The 16,466-nt window shown below is 41.6% G+C and overlaps 1 protein-coding gene across 1 annotated transcript in view; it reads right to left on the bottom strand.

The window, feature by feature from the left end:
- LOC124017622 (regulator of G-protein signaling 22-like) overlaps positions 1 to 15,406 on the bottom strand; it is a 43,693-nt gene extending 28,287 nt beyond the window's left edge. Inside the window, exons 1-11 of the mRNA XM_046332875.1 lie at positions 15,146 to 15,406; positions 14,785 to 14,813; positions 14,505 to 14,567; positions 14,046 to 14,225; positions 13,621 to 13,706; positions 9,505 to 9,664; positions 7,768 to 8,423; positions 5,438 to 5,599; positions 4,178 to 4,391; positions 698 to 823; positions 1 to 83 (exon numbers count right to left, since the gene is read on the bottom strand). The exon at positions 1 to 83 is cut by the window's left edge and continues 19 nt beyond it. Of these exons, the coding sequence (XP_046188831.1) occupies positions 1 to 83; positions 698 to 823; positions 4,178 to 4,391; positions 5,438 to 5,599; positions 7,768 to 8,423; positions 9,505 to 9,664; positions 13,621 to 13,706; positions 14,046 to 14,225; positions 14,505 to 14,567; positions 14,785 to 14,813; positions 15,146 to 15,167 (1,781 nt within the window). The 5' untranslated portion in view covers positions 15,168 to 15,406. The remainder of the gene's footprint in view (positions 84 to 697; positions 824 to 4,177; positions 4,392 to 5,437; positions 5,600 to 7,767; positions 8,424 to 9,504; positions 9,665 to 13,620; positions 13,707 to 14,045; positions 14,226 to 14,504; positions 14,568 to 14,784; positions 14,814 to 15,145) is intronic.
- Positions 15,407 to 16,466: the final 1,060 nt, after the last annotated feature.

The raw sequence follows: 16,466 nt of genomic DNA, 5'->3' as shown, positions 1-16,466 counted from the left end.
CTGTAGGGATCCAGTCCATCTTGGTAGAAGAGCTGGTGGTATTGCTGCAGATCACACCAGCAGTGGACGGCATTCTCCCACAGCTGACAAGATACAGGAAGACCTATTTATTTATGTTGTACAATACAGCTACAACAGCACTATGGGAGGGAGGCAGGCAGGCAGGCAGGCAGGCAGGCAGGCAGGCAGGCAGGCAGGCAGGCAGGCAGGCAGGCAGGCAGGCAGGCAGGCAGGCAGGCAGGCAGGCAGGCAGGCAGGCAGGCAGGCAGGCAGGCAGGAGGAGGCAGGCAGGCAGGCAGGCAGCAGAGGAGAGGCAGAGAGCAGAGAGAGAGCAGAGAGCAGGCAGAGGCAGAGAGCAGAGCAGAGCAGAGAGAGCAGCAGGCAGGCAGACAGACAGACAGACAGACAGACAGACAGACAGACAGACAGACAGACAGACAGACAGACAGACAGACAGACAGACAGACAGACAGAGGAGAGAGAGAGAGAGAGAGAGAGAGAGAGAGAGAGAGAGAGAGAGAGAGAGAGAGAGAGAGAGAGAGAGAGAGAGAGAGAGAGAGAGAGAGAGAGACAGAAGACAGACAGACAGACAGACAGACAGACAGACAGACAGACAGACAGACAGACAGACAGACAGACAGACAGACAGACAGACAGACAGACAGACAGACAGACAGACAGACAGAGCTGTCTATACCGGGTTTCCAGAGCGTTCACAGTAGCGTGTGAAGTAGAACCCGGCCTGTGAGTCCACACATAGAGCCTGTAACATCCTCTCCATCCTCCAGGGCGCTACAACAGGACTGCTGCTGGCATAACCTGTCTGACACCACACAGAAAAATACGACATTACTAACCTGTCTGACACCACACACACAGAATAATATGACTTTACTAACCTGTCTGACACCACACAGAATAATATGACTTTACTAACCTGTCTGACACCACACACACAGAATAATATGACTTTACTAACCTGTCTGACACCACACAGAATAATACGACATTACTAACCTGTCTGACACCACACACAGAATAATATGACTTTACTAACCTGTCTGACACCACACAGAATAATATGACTTTACTAACCTGTCTGACACCACACAGAATAATATGACTTTACTAACCTGTCTGACACCACACAGAATAATACGACATTACTAACCTGTCTGACACCACACACACAGAATAATACGACATTACTAACCTGTCTGACACCACACAGAATAATATGACTTTACTAACCTGTCTGACACCACACAGAAAAATACGACATTACTAACCTGTCTGACACCACACAGAATAATATGACTTTACTAACCTGTCTGACACCACACAGAATAATACGACATTACTAACCTGTCTGACACCACACAGAATAATATGACTTTACTAACCTGTCTGACACCACACACACAGAATAATACGACATTACTAACCTGTCTGACACCACACACACAGAATAATATGACTTTACTAACCTGTCTGACACCACACAGAATAATACGACATTACTAACCTGTCTGACACCACACAGAATAATACGACATTACTAACCTGTCTGACACCACACACACAGAATAATATGACTTTACTAACCTGTCTGACACCACACAGAATAATACGACATTACTAACCTGTCTGACACCACACACAGAATAATATGACTTTACTAACCTGTCTGACACCACACAGAATAATATGACTTTACTAACCTGTCTGACACCACACAGAATAATATGACTTTACTAACCTGTCTGACACCACACAGAATAATTATGTCTGACACCACACACACAGAATAATTTACTAACCTGTCTGACACCACACAGAATAATATGACATTACTAACCTGTCTGACACCACACAGAAAAATACGACATTACTAACCTGTCTGACACCACACAGAATAATATGACTTTACTAACCTGTCTGACACCACACAGAATAATACGACATTACTAACCTGTCTGACACCACACAGAATAATATGACTTTACTAACCTGTCTGACACCACACACACAGAATAATACGACATTACTAACCTGTCTGACACCACACACACAGAATAATATGACTTTACTAACCTGTCTGACACCACACAGAATAATAATAACCTGTCTGACAGAATAATTGACTTTACTAACCTGTCTGACACCACACACACAGAATAATAGATTATAACCTGTCTGACACCACACAGAATAATATGACTTTACTAACCTGTCTGACACCACACAGAATAATACGACATTACTAACCTGTCTGACACCACACAGAATAATATGACTTTACTAACCTGTCTGACACCACACAGAATAATATGACTTTACTAACCTGTCTGACACCACACAGAATAATACGACATTACTAACCTGTCTGACACCACACACACAGAATAATACGACTTTACTAACCTGTCTGACACCACACAGAATAATATGACATTACTAACCTGTCTGACACCACACACACAGAATAATATGACTTTACTAACCTGTCTGACACCACACAGAATAATATGACTTTACTAACCTGTCTGACACCACACACACAGAATAATATGACTTTACTAACCTGTCTGACACCACACAGAATAATACGACATTACTAACCTGTCTGACACCACACACAGAATAATATGACTTTACTAACCTGTCTGACACCACACAGAATAATATGACTTTACTAACCTGTCTGACACCACACAGAATAATATGACTTTACTAACCTGTCTGACACCACACAGAATAATACGACATTACTAACCTGTCTGACACCACACACACAGAATAATACGACATTACTAACCTGTCTGACACCACACAGAATAATATGACTTTACTAACCTGTCTGACACCACACAGAAAAATACGACATTACTAACCTGTCTGACACCACACAGAATAATATGACTTTACTAACCTGTCTGACACCACACAGAATAATACGACATTACTAACCTGTCTGACACCACACAGAATAATATGACTTTACTAACCTGTCTGACACCACACACACAGAATAATACGACATTACTAACCTGTCTGACACCACACACACAGAATAATATGACTTTACTAACCTGTCTGACACCACACAGAATAATACGACATTACTAACCTGTCTGACACCACACAGAATAATATGACTTTACTAACCTGTCTGACACCACACACACAGAATAATACGACATTATTAACCTGTCTGACACCACACAGAATAATATGACTTTACTAACCTGTCTGACACCACACAGAATAATACGACATTACTAACCTGTCTGACACCACACACACAGAATAATACGACTTTACTAACCTGTCTGACACCACACAGAATAATATGACATTACTAACCTGTCTGACACCACACACACAGAATAATATGACTTTACTAACCTGTCTGACACCACACAGAATAATATGACTTTACTAACCTGTCTGACACCACACACACAGAATAATATGACATTACTAACCTGTCTGACACCACACAGAATAATATGACATTACTAACCTGTCTGACACCACACAGAATAATATGACTTTACTAACCTGTCTGACACCACACAGAATAATATGACTTTACTAACCTGTCTGACACCACACAGAATAATACGACATTATTAACCTGTCTGACACCACACAGAATAATATGACATTATTAACCTGTCTGACACCACATAGAATAATACGACATTATTAACCTGTCTGACACCACACAGAATAATACGACATTATTAACCTGTCTGACACCACACAGAATAATACGACATTACTAACCTGTCTGACACCACACAGAATAATACGACATTATTAACCTGTCTGACACCACACAGAATAATACGACATTACTAACCTGTCTGACACCACACAGAATAATACGACATTACTAACCTGTCTGACACCACACAGAATAATACGACATTACTAACCTGTCTGACACCACACACAGAATAATACGACATTACTAACCTGTCTGACACCACACAGAATAATACGACATTACTAACCTGTCTGACACCACACACACAGAATAATATGACATTACTAACCTGTCTGACACCACACAGAATAATACGACTGTATTCAACTTATATAGCGCTTCTCATAAAATAAAGACATTTCAAAGCTCTTATCTCAACTCTCTGTCGGTCACACCTAGTACCTGTGTGTGAGCTGGTGTGGGGGTCCTGCCTCTGGGTAGAGAGGTGTCTGGGCGGATGGTAGGTCGAGGGATAGAGGTGTGAGCCCGGAGGGGGTGGAGGTTGATGTAACGAGGGTTAGGGTTCACACCAGAGGGAGGGTGTAGCTGTCCGTTCCTCCGCAGTGACAGTCTGAGAGGATCTACTGCTCTCCGGCTCATCCTGAACCTGGGACCCCTGGAACACAACATGAACCTGGGACCCCTGGGACACAACATGAACCTGGGACCCCTGGAACACAACCACAACATGAACCTGGGACCCCTGGGACACAACATGAACCTGGGACCCCTGGGACACAACATGAACCTGGGACCCCTGGAACACAACCACAACATGAACCTGGGACCCCTGGAACACAACCACAACATGAACCTGGGACCCCTGGAACACAACCACAACATGAACCTGGGACCCCTGGAACACAACCACAACATGAACCTGGGACCCCTGGAACACAACCACAACATGAACCTGGGACCCCTGGAACACAACATGAACCTGGGACCCCTGGGACACAACATGAACCTGGGACCCCTGGAACACAACCACAACATGAACCTGGGACCCCTGGAACACAACCACAACATGAACCTGGGACCCCTGGAACACAACATGGACCTGGGACCCCTGGAACATAGATAACATGAATAGACAGTAGTTATATAGGATGGTGTGTATAGACAGTATAGACAGTAGTTATATAGGATGGTGTGTATAGACAGTAGTTATATAGGATGGTGGTGTGTATAGACAGTAGTTATAGAGGATGGTGTGTATAGACAGTATTTATAGAGGATGGTGTGTATAGACAGTAGTTATATAGGATGGTGTGTATAGACAGTAGTTATAGAGGATGGTGTATAGACAGTAGTTATAGAGGATGGTGTGTATAGACAGTAGTTATATAGGATGGTGTGTATAGACAGTAGTTATAGAGGATGGTGTTTTGACAGTAGTTATAGAGGATGTTGTTTTAACAGTAGTTATAGAGGATGGTGTTTTAACAGTAGTTATATAGGATGTTGTTTTGACAGTAGTTATAGAGGATGGGCCTTGACTAGAATACAGTTTATACATACGAAGTGGGTAAAACAGTATATAAACATGACCACAATGTTAAATCGAGGAGCTCTGGAGTAGTTTAAAAGACATGGACCGTCTGGGGGTCCCAGAGGAGAGGTTTAAAAACCCCTGGTGTGGATGTCAGTCTGTCTCCTCACCAGTAGCAGAGCAGTGCCTCAGTGACGTGGGGCTGAACTCTCTGCAGTCTGTCCTCTCTCCAGCAGGGGGAGGTAGAGAGACCCAGTCTGGTCAACAGCTCACCATTCAGACTGCTCTGGCCACCGGTCAGCAGGTAGCAGCTTCGCATCTGGACCAAATGCCTGAAACAATCAATCAATCAATCAATCAATCATTGAAGATGGTTCTGTCCACGTCATTGGTTAAGAGGAAGGCTCATTGTCATCTCAGGTTCTATACTTCAATGAAGGGTTAGGGTTAGGGTTAGGGTTAGGGTTAGGGTTAGGGTTAGGATTAGGGTTAGGGTTAGGGTTAGGATTAGGGTTAGGATTAGGATTAGGGTTAGGATTAGGGTTAGGGGAGGTTAGGGTTAGGGTTAGGGTTAGGGTTAGGGTTAGGATTAGGGTTAGGGTTAGGGTTAGGGTTAGGGTTAGGGTTAGGTTAGGGTTAGGATTAGGGTTAGGGTTAGGGTTAGGGTTAGGTTAGGATTAGGTTAGGGTTAGGGGTTAGGTTAGGTTAGGGTTAGGATTAGGGTTAGGGTTAGGATTAGGGTTAGGATTAGGGTTAGGGTTAGGATTAGGGTTAGGATTAGGGTTAGGGTTAGGGTTAGGGTTAGGATTAGGGTTAGGTTAGGGTTAGGGTTAGGGTTAGGATTAGGGTTAGGTTTAGGTTAGGTTCAGGTTAGGAGTTAGGTTAGGTTAGGGTTAGGTTAGGGTTAGGGTTAGGGGTTAGGTTAGGGTTAGGAGGGTTAGGGTTAGGGTTGGGGTCAGGGTTAGGTGAAGGTTAAGAGTTCAGGGTTAAGGGTTGGGGTTAAGGGTTGGGGTCAGGGTTCAGGTGAAGGTTAGGAGTTATGGGTTAAGGGTTAAGGTTAGGGTTATGGGTTAGGGTTGGGGTTAGGGTTGGGGTCAGGGTTCAGGTGAAGGTTAGGAGTTATGGGTTAAGGGTTGGGGTTAGGGTTGGGGGTCAGGGGGTGAAGGAGGAGTTATGGGTTAGGGTTGGGGTTGGGGTTACAGGGTTGGGGTCAGGGTTAAGGTGGTTAGGAGTTATGGGTTAAGGGTTGGGGAGGGTTGGGGTCAGGGTTATGGGTTAAGGTGGGTTGGGGTTATGGGGTTAAGGGGGGGTCAGGGTCAGGGTTCAGGTTGAAGGTTAGGGTTATGGGTTAAGGGTTGGGGTTGGGGTTGGGGTCAGGGTTAAGGTGAAGGTTAGGAGTTATGGGTTTAAGGCCCAGTGCAGGGTTGATTTCCCAGGGTTAAGGTGAATTTTACTAGTTGAAATGTCAGCCTGTTTTGGTGGGATGAAGGTTTTGGGTTCCATGGTGACATCAGGTTTGTCCGGGTTATGGTGAAGGTTAAATGGGTTAAATGGGTTCAGGGTGAGGGTTGGGGTCCCAGGGCAACATTTTGAATGTTAGGAGTTATAAGAAGAAGGGTTATCAGGGTTGGGGTTGGGGTTGGGGTTGGGGTTTTTAGGTTGAAAACAATCAGGGTTGGGGTTGGGGTCAGGAAGGTTAAGGTGAAGGTTAGGAGTTACGGGTTAAAGGCCCAGTGCAGTCAAAACTATGATTTTGTGTTTTATACATATTTTCACACTATGAGCTTTGAAATGTCAGCCTGTTTTGGTGGGATGGTTTTGGCCTTCCATGGTGACATCACCGTACTGAATTAGTTAATAGAAATAAGAAAGAGAGTTCCAAACCTCTCTGCCAATAAGAGAAAATGTTCTGCTTTCCCCTCCCCATCAGGCCACTCCCAGACAATGTGTTTAGCAACATTTTGACTTGTTTAGAAATTGTACTGAATTTGCTAAGAAGTATATACTTTGTTTCATTGAAGTACTGAATGTGTTTATGAAGTACTGAATGTGTTTATGAAGTACTGAATGTGTTTATGAAGTACTGAATGTGTTTATGAAGTACTGAATGTGTATAGGAAGTACTGAATGCATTGAAGTACTGAATGTGTTTATGAAGTACTGAATGTGTTTATGAAGTACTGAATGTGTTTATGAAGTACTGAATGTGTATATGAAGTACTGAATGTGTTTATGAAGTACTGAATGTGTTTATGAAGTACTGAATGTGTATAGGAAGTACTGAATGTGTTTATGAAGTACTGAATGTGTATATGAAGTACTGAATGTGTTTATGAAGTACTGAATGTGTTTATGAAGTACTGAATGTGTTTATGAAGTACTGAATGTGTATATGAAGTACTGAATGTGTATATGAAGTACTGAATGTGTATATGAAGTACTGAATGTGTATATGAAGTACTGAATGTGTATATGAAGTACTGAATGTGTGTATGAATACCTGATTCTCCTCCTGTCGTCCTGTAGGGTCTTCAGTCTCTCTATATCCATCCACAGACGCAAAAGCTTCTCTCCTAGTGTTCCCTTTAAGAAGTCCTTAAAGTCACCAAGGCCCTGTCTATCACCATGGATACTAGCAGTGACATCATAGAACTCAAGGTCATGGAACTCAAGGTCACCCTCCTCCTGCTGCTCCTTCAGTCTGCTGTGGCTGGTGGCTGGACCTCCCTCAAAGGGGCTCTCAGTGTGGGGACCAACCGTCTCATCATCAGTGGTAGAACAGACGGGACTCTGGGGCTTGGGGTCCCCATTATCCTCATCTGTAGTTCCTGCCTCTATCTCTGTCTTTGCCTCTGTCTCTGTGAGGTAGACTTTCATCTCCTGCTCTGCGCTGTGGTCTCCCCGTCTCTTGTCCCAGTCTAGAAGTGAAGAGCAGAGAGGACAGTCCGGGAGTGAAGAGCAGAGAGGAAAGGAGACGAGGAGTGAGGAGGACAGGGCATAGGACTCCGAGTCAGGGATGCAGGAGAAGCAGGCTGAGGCCGGACCCCTCTGTCCCTCCCGGCCCAGGGAGCACACCGGGGTTCTCACAGACTGGGTACAGACAGGCAGCTGCTTGTCCTTGTCCTTAGCCATTGTCAACATGTCTGTTACTGAGGCCTGCAGACACACAAACAAACCCAGTGTGACTACAGGGAAGTGTTGCCTGGGGTGACAGAGACAGAGAAATACCTGGATCATACACAGTATATAAAGTAAACTACTGTTTTACCAACACCACAAAACAAGTGTTTATTTATGACAAATAATTACCTCCATTGTACTGAACCATATTGACATCATACTGAGATATATCATCTCCGCTGTACTGAACCATATTGACATCATACTGAGATATATCATCTCCGCTGTACTGAACCATATTGACATCATGCTGAGATATATCATCTCCGTTGTACTGAACCATATTGACATCATACTGAGATATATCATCTCCGTTGTACTGAACCATATTGACATCATGCTGAGATATATCATCTCCGCTGTACTGAACCATATTGACATCATACTGAGATATATCATCTCCGTTGTACTGAACCATAATGAGATATATCATCTCCGCTGTACTTAACCATATTGACATCATGCTGAGATATATCATCTCCGCTGTACTGAACCATATTGACATCATACTGAGATATATCATCTCCGCTGTACTGAACCATATTGACATCATACTGAGATATATCATCTCCGCTGTACTGAACCATATTGACATCATATTGAGATATATCATCTCCGCTGTACTGAACCATATTGACATCATGCTGAGATATATCATCTCCGCTGTACTGAACCATATTGACATCTTACTGAGATATATCATCTCCGCTGTACTGAACCATACTGACATCATACTGAGATATATCATCTCCGTTGTACTGAACAATATTGACATCATACTGAGATATATCATCTCCGTTGTACTGAACCATAATGAGATATATCATCTCCGCTGTACTGAACCATACTGACATCATACTGAGATATATCATCTCCGCTGTACTGAACAATATTGACATCATACTGAGATATATCATCTCCGTTGTACTGAACCATAATGAGATATATCATCTCCGCTGTACTGAACCATACTGAGATATATCATCTCCGCTGTACTGAACCATACTGACATCATACTGAGATATACCATCTATGTGAATAAGCAGGATCTGCTGACCTGTCCCAGTGACACATAGAGGACCTTCATCGGGGTCTCTCTGTCATCGGGCCCAGGGGAAGGACAGACAGGCTCTGTGGTGACAGGGGGCTGGACTGAGGTACCATCCCTCGTCTGGTTCCAGCCCTGTGGGCCCCACTGAGAGAGCAGCTTCGCTAACCTTAGGAAACACCGTCAAGCATCAAACACACATCAATCAATCAAAACGTTATTTATAAAAGCCTTAAAAACAACATTTGTCACAAAGTGCAGGAATGGAGGGTCAGACAAAGCTATGACAGGAATATAATGGAATGGAATATAATGGAATGGAATGGAATGGAATAGAATATAATGGAATGGAATGGAATATAATGGAATATAATGGAATGGAATGGAATATAATGGAATGGAATGGAATGGAATATAATGGAATGGAATGGAATGGAATGGAATGGAATATAATGGAATGGAATGGAATATAATGGAATGGAATATAATGGAATGGAATGGAATATAATGGAATGGAATATAATGGAATGGAATATAATGGAATGGAATATAATGGAATGGAATGGAATGGGATGGAATATAATGGAATGGAATGGAATATAATGGAATGGAATATAATGGAATGGAATGGAATGGAATAGAATAGAATATAATGGAATGGAATATAATGGAATAGAATATAATGGAATGGAATGGAATATAATGGAATGGAATATAATGGAATGGAATGGAATATAATGGAATGGAATGGAATATAATGGAATGGAATGGAATATAATGGAATGGAATATAATGGAATGGAATGGAATATAATGGAATGGAATATAATGGAATGGAATATAATGGAATGGAATGGAATATAATGGAATGGAATGGAATGGAATGGAATATAATGGAATGGAATGGAATATAATGGAATGGAATGGAATGGAATATAATGGAATGGAATATAATGGAATGGAATGGAATATAATGGAATGGAATGGAATATAATGGAATGGAATATAATGGAATGGAATATAATGGAATGGAATGGAATAGAATATAATGGAATGGAATAGAATATAATGGAATAGAATAGAATAGAATAGAATGGAATATAATGGAATGGAATGGAATAGAATGGAATAGAATATAATGGAATGGAATATAATGGAATATAATGTAATTGAATATAATGCAATGGAATGGAATGGAATAGAATAGAATGGAATGGAATGGAATGGAATGGAATATAATATAATGTAATTGAATAGAATATAATGGAATGGAATAGAATATAATGGAATAGAATAGAATAGAATAGAATGGAATATAATGGAATGGAATGGAATAGAATGGAATAGAATATAATGGAATGGAATATAATGGAATATAATGTAATTGAATATAATGCAATGGAATGGAATGGAATAGAATGGAATGGAATGGAATATAATATAATGTAATTGAATAGAATATAATGGAATGGAATATAATAGAATGGAATATAATAGAATGGAAAGGAATGGAATTGAATGGAATGGAATGGAATGGAATGGAATGGAATAGAATAGAATGGAATGGAATGGAATGGAATATAATAGAATGGAATGGAATGGAATATAATATAATAGAATGGAATGGAATGGAATGGAATGGAATGGAATATAATGGAATGGAATGGAATATAATAGAATGGAATGGAATAGAATATAATGGAATGGAATAGAATATAATGGAATAGAATAGAATAGAATAGAATGGAATATAATGGAATGGAATGGAATAGAATGGAATAGAATATAATGGAATGGAATATAATGGAATATAATGGAATATAATGGAATGGAATAGAATAGAATGGAATGGAATGGAATGGAATAGAATGGAATGGAATGGAATGGAATATAATATAATGTAATTGAATAGAATATAATGGAATGGAATATAATAGAATGGAATATAATAGAATGGAAAGGAATGGAATTGAATGGAATGGAATATAATGGAATGGAATGGAATGGAATAGAATAGAATGGAATGGAATGGAATGGAATATAATAGAATGGAATAGAATCAACAACAAGTGGGACACAATCATGAAGTGGAACAACATTTTTTGGATATTTTAAACTTTTTTAACAAAATCAAAAACGGAAAAATTGGGCGTGCAAAATTATTCAGCCCCTTTACTTTCAGTGCAGCAAACTCTCTCCAGAAGTTCAGTGAGGATCTCTGAATGATCCAATGTTGACCTAAATGACTAATGATGATAAATACAATCCACCTGTGTGTAATCAAGTCTCCGTATAAATGCACCTGCACTGTGATAGTCTCAGAGGTCCGTTAAAAGCGCAGAGAGCATCATGAAGAACAAGGAACACACCAGGCAGGTCTGAGATACTGTTGTGAAAAAGTTTAAAGTCGGATTTGGATACAAAAAGATTTCCCAAGCTTTAAACATCCCAAGGGGCACTGTGCAAGCGATAATATTGAAATGGAAGGAGTATCAGACCACTGCAAATCTACCAAGACCTGGCCGTCCCTCTAAACTTTCAGCTCATACAAGGAGAAGACTGATCAGAGATGCAGCCAAGAGGCCCATGATCACTCTGGATGAACTGCAGTGATCTACAGCTGAGGTGGGACACTCTGTCCATAGGACAACAATCAGTCGTATATTGCACAAATCTGGCCTTTATGGAAGAGTGGCAAGAAGAAAGCCATTTCTTAAAGATATCCATAAAAAGTGTTGTTTAAAGTTTGCCACAAGCCACCTGGGAGACACATCAAACATGTGGAAGAAGGTGCTCTGGTCAGATGAAACCAAAATTGAACTTTTTGGCAACAATGCAAAATGCTATGTTTGGCGTAAAAGCAACACTGCGCATCACCCTGAACACACCATCCCCACTGTCAAACATGGTGGTGGCAGCATCATGGTTTTGGCCTGCTTTTCTTCAGCAGGGACAGGGAAGATGGTTAAAATTGATGGGAAGATGGATGGAGCCAAATACAGGACCATTCTGGAAGAAAACATGATGGAGTCTGCAAAAGACCTGAGACTGGGACGGAGATTTGTCTTCCAACAAGACAATGATCCAAAACATAAAGCAAAATCTACAATGGAATGGTTCAAAAATAAACATATCCAGGTGTTAGAATGGCCAAGTCAAAGTCCAGACCTGAATCGAATGGAGAATCTGTGGAAAGAACTGAAAACTGCTGTTCACAAATGCTCTACATCCAACCTCACTGAGCTCGAGCTGTTTTGCAAGGAGGAATGGGAAAAAATGTCAGTCTCTCGATGTGCAAAACTGATAGAGACATACCCCAAGCGACTTACAGCTGTAATCGCAGCAAAAGGTGGCGCTACAAAGTATTAACTTAAGGGGCTGAATCATTTTGCACGCCCAATTTTTCAGTTTTTGATTTGTTAAAAAAGTTTGAAATATCCAATAAATGTCGTTCCACTTCATGATTGTGTCCCACTTGTTGTCGATTCTTCACAAAAAAATACAGTTTTATATAGGTCTACTTCCACCCAACCTATAGGTCTACTTCCACCCAACCTATAGGTCTACTTCTACCCAACCTATAGGTCTACTTCTGACTCAACCTATAGGTCTACTTCCACCCAACCTATAGGTCTACTTCTCCCCAACCTATAGGTCTACTTCCACCCAACATATAGGTCTACTTCTACCCAACCTATAGGTCTCTACCCAACCTATAGGTCTACTTCCACCCAACCTATAGGGTACCCAACCTACTTCCACCCAACCTATAGGTCTACTTCTACCCAACCTATAGGTCTACTTCTACCCAACCTATAGGTCTACTTCCACCCAACCTATAGGTCTACTTCTACCTATAGGTCTACTTCCACCCAACCTATAGGTCTATAGGTCTACTTCCACCCAACCTATAGGTCTACTTCCACCCAACCTATAGGTCTACTTCTACCCAACCAGGTCTACTTCTACCCAACCTATAGGTCTCTACCCAACCTATAGGTCTACTTCCACCCAACCTATAGGTCTACTTCTACCTATAGGTCTACTTCCACCCAACCAAAAGGTCTACTTCCACCCAACCTATAGGTCTACTTCTGACCCCCAGTAATAAAACATTGGGGATTACCTGTACTCGAAGTAGCAGTCACTTTCAATAAACAAGGGTAGTCTTTCTTTTAGGATCCACTCCACTCCCTGTTCTCTGTCCAAGCACTGTTCAGACAATGATTATTATTCTCATTTAGATGATGTCACACACACAGGTGTCTGATTTCATAAAACTCCATAGCATTAAATCAACCAACTAATCTGATGAGAAACTTGAAAATACTTTATTTTTTCAAAGCAATCCTCTTTAGTTTGATGAGAACTTATGAGTGCAATGTAGTGGTTGGCAAATCAAAGTTGATTTGTCAATTGAACAATATACAATAGGTGTTAAAACAGTACAGTGAAATACTCACCTGAAAGCCCCCCACCCCCCAACCCCCACAATGCAGTATTCTATATCAAGATGACATTCTATAAAGGAACAGGAGAATGTGGACTGACCAGAACAGTGTAGTGGTTGTCCACCACTGGTCTAGCAGTCAGCTCTGTTGGGTCAGTGAGAGGTTGTGATTTAAAGTACTGCAGGGCTGACCTGATCCTCCTAGACAGAGCCACCGCTGCATCACTGACCACCTCAAACACACCAGTCTCCTGGTTGTACTGTACACACTCAGGGAACGACTGGGTCGGAAGGAAACCAGGACATTTGGGACATTATTTTCTCAGAATCTGACAGAATAGATGCAGAGAAAGAGTAGCTCATGTAACTAGTAAAGTATCTTAAAATCTGATCAACCGTTTGAGGAAAGCTGAAATCAAGCAAATCCACATTTATAACCATTTCCAACCACGTTGTGCTTGACAAAAGTTCTGGCATTCATCCCACAGTGAAAATAACACTTTTTGTTACTGAATAAATTAAATAATATGGCAAAAGTAGAAATGTGACCGGATGTTTACAGGCAGACTGAGGAAGTCGTTAAAGAAGTGCACCAGAACATCATCAGAAGACAGACAGTCCTCCTGTGGACATCGAACAGAAGACATGGGTTAATTAGTTTTCAATGTGTTGATATGGGGGGGGGCTACAGCGTTCACTTTAAATCCCTTACCAGAATCATAAAGTCATATTAAAAGTTGTTCAACTAACAGTACAGTAGTCTATAATGTGACATGTTGAAACGATTTGAAAAAGGTATTCGTTTTTTAAAATATATATTTTTATAAATTGGTTACTCACGAAATTATCGATGGTAAGGTAAGGTGGATCTATGGAAGAATTTTTTAAATTAAATTTAAGACAACTGATGCCACCTTCAGATAAACTGGGAACTCGGAAATCCCCGAATTCCAAAGCGTCTAAGACAACCGAAAACTCAGGAAACGAGCTCAAATCATGACGTCGGGGATCTTGAACTCGGCGCTCTAGAAAGAGACCCGACTTGAAAGACCGTTCAAAACGATTTTCCCCAGTCGCCAAAGCGTTCACCCCAGTTCTTAGTTGTCTTGAACGCATTGAAAGTTCCTAGTTGTTTTTAACGTTGAAAGTTCTCTCACCGCAGAGTTTTAATTCAGTTTTTTCTAGAATTCCCGGAACTCACCTGTTGTAATCTTCCCCAACATACTTCAGTTGTCCTTAGTTATAATTCACCCCAGAAACCTCAGCCAGGGGTCTCTATATCTAACCCTGAACACCTCTGACCCGCCGTCACCAGACCGTTCAGTGTGTAATTACCGACAGAGGGGTTGCTATGGAAGTGAACTCAATCACATTGCAGAAGAGGGGAGCAGTAGTCGTGACGCTGAGGAAACAATAACTGGAGTGCCAGCTTTTAAAACTACTAATTATATTGCATTTTATTCAGTCGTCTCATTGTAAAGTATAGATGATTAAACATAGCACGCTACTATGCACACCGACATGTATTCTATTTCAGAGAGGAAATAGACCGTAGTACTTTCCCAGTGAGTGCGACAGTCAAGTGAACGACAACCAGTAGAGGGCGGCATAACCGCAAAAATAAATATTTCGACACAGCGGTGTTGTACAAAACACATTGTCAAATCAAATCAAAGTTTATTTGCCGAATACAACAGGTGTTACTCACAGGCTCTAACCAATAGTGCAAAAAGGTATTAGGTGAACAATAGATAAAGAAATAAAACTATAGTAAAAAGACAGGCTTTATACAGTAGAGAGGCTACATACAGTAGAGGGGCTACATACGGTAGAGAGGCTACATACGGTAGAGAGGCTACGGTAGAGGGGCTAGAGAGGGGCTACAAACGGTAGAGGGGCTACATACGGTAGAGGGCTACATACGGTAGAGGGCTACATACGGTAGAGGGGCTACATACAGTAGAGGGCTACATACAGTAGAGAGGCTACATACAGTAGAGAGGCTACATACATACAGTAGAGGGCTACACAGTAGAGAGGCAGTAGAGGGGCTATATACAGTAGAGGGCTACATACCGTAGAGGGGCTACATACAGTAGAGGGGCTACATACAGTAGAGGGGCTACATACAGTAGAGGGGCTACATACAGTAGAGGGGGCATACAGTAGAGAGGCTACATACAGTAGAGGGCTACATACAGTAGAGAGGCTACATACAGTAGAGGCTACATACAGTAGAGGCTACATAAAGACACCGGTTAGTCGGGCTGATTGAGGTAGTATGTAGATATGGTTAAAGTGACAGTGCGTATATAATGAACAGAGAGTAGCAGCAGCATCAGAATGGTTGGTGGCACACAGTGCAGATAGCCCGGTTAGCCAATGTGTGGGAGCACCGGGTGGTCGGGACAATTGAGGTAGTATGTACATGAATGTATAGTTAAAGTGACTATGCATATATGATAAACAGAGAGTAGCGACGTTGGGGGGGGCACACAATGCAAATAGTCCAGGTAGCCATT

The sequence above is a fragment of the Oncorhynchus gorbuscha genome, unplaced genomic scaffold (genome assembly GCF_021184085.1).
Source record: "Oncorhynchus gorbuscha isolate QuinsamMale2020 ecotype Even-year unplaced genomic scaffold, OgorEven_v1.0 Un_scaffold_295, whole genome shotgun sequence".
Taxonomy (NCBI): Eukaryota; Metazoa; Chordata; class Actinopteri; order Salmoniformes; family Salmonidae; genus Oncorhynchus; species Oncorhynchus gorbuscha.
Note: the sequence above shows the minus strand (reverse complement) of the source record. Positions and strands in the feature narration are given on the sequence as shown.